Genomic DNA, 4,746 nt, shown 5'->3' on the forward strand with positions numbered 1-4,746 from the left:
ACATAAAAAATCGAATGAAATTGGAAAAAATTGTGAAAAATTCGAAACAAAATTTTTAAAAAATCTAAAAAATTCAAAAACATAAAAATTAAAATTAAAATTTCAAACTTAAAATAAAATAAAATATTTAAAATTCAAAAAATTCAAAAATAAAATCTAAAACTATAATGTCAAATTCAAAAAATAAATTTTTTAATTTTTTTTTAAAAAAAATTCTAAAATAAGATCTAATATTAAAAATTTTGTCCCAAAAAAATTTTCTAAGAAAGAAAATGACCAAAAATGTTTCATTAAAGATGCAAAAGACACTTACGCTCTAAATATATAAATACAAATAAATAAAGAAAAATTTCAAATTATTTTTTTAAAATATTTTAGATCTTATTTTAGAATTTTTAAAATTTTATTTTCGTTTTCAAATTTGATATTTTAATTTTAGATCTTATTTTTGAATTTTTAGAACTTTTAATATTTTATTTTATTTTTAAGTTTGAAATTTTAATATTTATGTTTTTTAATTTTTAATTTTTTTAATTTTGTTTTGAATTTTTCATAATTTTTCCCAACTTCATTCGAATTTTTTGTATTTTTACGTATTTTTTATTTTATTTTTTTTTTAAGAAAAAAAAAACCGACACGTCATTATTTTAATATGTAAAATAAACAGTACCGGTCGTCTATGAACTGGAAAACGTCGTCGGAGGTTTATTATGATAAAAATGTCAATTTGAAGGTTTAAAGTGTTAGTAAAAAAACTTCAGTGTTTAAAGTGCTAGAAAGTGACACTCTCGATGTTTAAAATGCGATTTTTCCTAAAATAAGCTATTAATAGCTTTCACCACACTACGAAAAAGTTTATCGCAAACAGCTCAAATCCTAGCTAGATGGGCTAAACTAAAACAAAAACACATCTTAATTAATTAATATGGACTACGATGATGCAATGAATAGATACCCATTTGGTGAAAATAAAAAGAACGTAACGTACTTGGCTGCTATATAATACAGCCAAGGAGGGTCGTGTTCTATTATTATGTCCTAGTGAAATGAGAAATAAGCAAAGAAAGAGAGATATGAAGATGAGAGGATCTGATCAGAAGAATATACTGATTGTTATGATGGTTGTAACAGTTGCAGCCACGGCTCGAGGTGAAGACGGGTTCGTGACATGGGGCGATAACTACTACACAACATGGGGACATCCAGCTTTGGTTATTAATGAAACCTCTGAGCTCCAGCTCACCCTCGATCATAAATCTGGTTTCTATCTTTTCTCTCTATTTGGGTGTGTGTTTTGTCTCTATATGTGTTATGAACTTGTGTTTGTGTCTATATGGTGCTTATGTTTGGTCAAATGTTCCTTGACAGGGAATCAAGGCACCCCAAACCAAGTCTACGAAAGTGACTACTTCCTTCTACGTAAGTATGAATGATGGTGAGATTTACGTTACGTACGTACCTGGAGGAGTTCTTGAAATATGTTTTGATCTTGAATGCTATACTGCAGCTAAGATCCAAATCAAGCCGTAATGACGGGCTCTGTTTCCAGATTTTTGGAAACGGGCCAGCGTAAAAATAGGGTTATTTTCTTCAAAATTTCAGGTTCTATGTAGATGATACAGCGATCCGGGTGTACAAGAAGAATCCAGACATTTACTACCCATCGGTGCAGACGATGTTCATGCATGGCAGTGTGGAAAACAGAACAATGGTTGACCCTAAGGAGATGTCTTACACTGCTAAGTTCCAGGCATCAAAGATCGATGGGTGTGCGACTGAGTTTATGAGCATAGATAAATTCTTTGGTCTTGAATACTGGTGGAACCGTAAAGAGAATTGGGAGCTAAGCTCTAAAGAGAGGAAACTGTATATGAATGCAAGGAAGGTTTACCTGGATTACGACTATTGCTTGGACAGAAAGCGATATCCAAAGGTGCCTCAAGAATGCAGAAGTTACGGTTAGAGAAAGATCAATACTTTTCAAAGAGTCATCAGCCTACAAAAACAAAAAACTTTGAGACAAGAACAAATGTTATTGTAACATGCTTTGTAATAAGCTGTTACTATCGAATATTAAGAGTATCATTTAAAATGACTACTCTGTTGCCATCGCTAGCTAGTTGTATTGACTTTGCTACAGTAACATTACAAGTTAACAGAGATACAAGAGTTGTGTTTTACTGTTTATTTGTAAAGCGTTTTAAATTAAATTTCAGGCATTGTCAATCAGACACATCCAAATTCAAGGCAGAGTTGACTAATATCTGTTGTCTTCTACAAAAAAGTAAACTAGCATTCATCTTGAATACTCTGAGCGAAAGTCTGTATATTTCCATGATTAATTGAGTGAATGTACAAACGTATATAAAGACAAAGTTACGATCACAAGCGATCTTCCCTATTATTACCCGAGCATTATGCTATAAAAGCAATATGCTTTCATAAATGCAATTAATAAAGTGATCCTAGAGTAGTAAATGATTTATAAGAAAAATTATCATATAAAATCAATAAAAAATATACAATTTTCTTATTTATGAAATATATATATATATATATATATATATATATATATATGTATATTAATTTTATATTTTTATTGACAATAATAAATTATATTCTAAGTGTGAAATAACTTTATTAAAATGATTTTTAAAAGTGTTTTCAAAATTTAAATGGTATTTTATTTTAGGAAAAAAAATTAAATTTTAATTTTAGAAAAAATTAAAATTTATTATTTTAAAAAGATAAAAAATTATTTTATTAATTTTTTTTAATTAAAAAATAATTAAAAAATGATATAGTTTTTGGATATAACAATAATTTTTTGATATTATTAGATTAAATAGATTATTTATATTAAATTATTTTAAAAATTTATATATTCTAAATGCAAATGGTCGACCAAAAACTTCATGTGAAAACATTTGGTAGAAAGTATTTGGAGAACATTTGCATCATCTAAATGCTATTCTGAATGCTTTTCAAAAAATTGTTTATTGGATAATAAACATCATAATCTATACTATTAAAAAGAAATGAGTCCAAAAAAATCTACTTAAACAAGTTTGTTGGACCATTTTATTAGATATTTATTTGGTCTTACTTTATATTTCTCTAACTATATAAATAATTTACATAATTTAAATAAACTCATTTATTATTCTCTATAATCTATTATATAATTACACTAACAATAAATCTTCATGAATATGTGACAAATTATTCAAACATGTTTACACATGATATAATAATTACCGCATATAGTTCCATTAATAGTATATTTTTAATGGTTTAGTTATGTTTAATAGGTATATAATTTGTATTTTAAAAATTTAAGTACTCATTTGGTCTTTAGTTGGATTTCTATTTTTCGGTTCCAAAGATATAAGATATGTTCGGTTATTTATGAAATTCAGCTTAATTTTGGGTTTTTTTTTTCAGTTTGGTACGGTTCAGTGCACCCGGGTGAATGTACTCAAACCTATATATTATCTTATATGGAAATTATATAAGAAGAATTTATTTAATTCAAAAATAAACTCGCGCTTAGAAAGCGCGGATCAAAATCTAGTGCTTATCTTAATACTCTGCCAATGAAGCCATAAATTGAATAAGAATAGAGATATTTCTAAACCCTAATTATTTTTTATTACAAATATAGCCCCAAATGGTTAAATGACCAAAATGTTTGTTCAAACATGTAAATAAACATTTATACCCTTATGTTTAACTAATCTAGACTTAAGGTTTAGATTGGGGGATGAACTTTGGGATGGGGTTTAGAATTTTGTTTTTTAAAAAAATAAATGCTTAAAATTTAAAATAAAAATTTTAAAATAGTTCAAAAAGAATTTTTTGAATTTCTAAACAAAATTTCTCAAAAAAACTTCAAAAATTATTTTTGAATTTTTTTATAAAAGTTTGAATTCAATAATGTATAATTCGAAAACTATAAAATATAATTTTTATATATTTAAATAAATTTTTATATTTATATATCTATAAAATAAGGGTACAAGTATCGTTTGGCTCTTTAATAAAACTTTTTTGGTCATTTTCTTCTTTGTGATTTTTTGGTTAAAAAACTATTTTAGTGTTATCCGAAAGAATTTCCCTTAAGAATATTATAAAATCTTTCACCCTCGTGGACGCGTATCTTCAAAAGGTCAACCTGTAACTAAACGTGCTGAACATAGAATTTTTTTTTTTTATAGTTTAGATGTTAAATTTATACCATATTTTCGTTTGTGACAAAAGTACAATGAAGACAAAGAAAGCAGAAAGACCAAAAACTAAAACAAAAAGCAAAAGATGAAGAAACTAAACTAAGCACTAAGGAGAACAAGTGACTAAACACATCTTGAAAAAACAGGACCAGCTTACGTCTCAGTAGTAAAACCGGTTACAAGTTAGACCAATGTTACCACAAGATACCGCTACTCCAGCCAAACCTCGAAACCGAGAAGCAAGCGGTTCTTGCAGCTCCATAAGAACCACTTAAAATTGGAAACACAACTGGAATTTCGAGGCAGAGATAACGCAATCCCGTAAACCACCCAACCCTACTGGACTGAACCGCAGCGTCCTGACAGTTAAGAGAGGAGGAGAGTGTGATCTTCGTTGAACCGAAAAGATTTAGCTGCCTAACTCTTGAAGCCCAATCAACCTGACACCCTCCGCCGAGCAGCTTCCTAATCACAAACATAAAAGATTCACAGAGCAAAAGTACCCAAAACCAGAAAC

At 28.0% G+C, this 4,746-nt stretch overlaps 1 protein-coding gene across 1 annotated transcript; it reads left to right on the forward strand.

The window, feature by feature from the left end:
• The first annotated feature begins 969 nt into the window (after window positions 1–969).
• LOC106296748 (probable xyloglucan endotransglucosylase/hydrolase protein 11) lies at window positions 970–2,233 on the forward strand. The gene is given in 3 exon segments (XM_013732975.1): window positions 970–1,289; window positions 1,369–1,419; window positions 1,508–2,233. Coding segments are annotated over 3 exon segments (750 nt in total). The 5' UTR covers window positions 970–1,046; the 3' UTR covers window positions 1,964–2,233.
• The last annotated feature ends 2,513 nt before the right edge of the window (window positions 2,234–4,746 follow it).

This window comes from Brassica oleracea, chromosome C1, assembly GCF_000695525.1.
Source record: "Brassica oleracea var. oleracea cultivar TO1000 chromosome C1, BOL, whole genome shotgun sequence".
NCBI lineage: Eukaryota > Viridiplantae > Streptophyta > Magnoliopsida > Brassicales > Brassicaceae > Brassica > Brassica oleracea.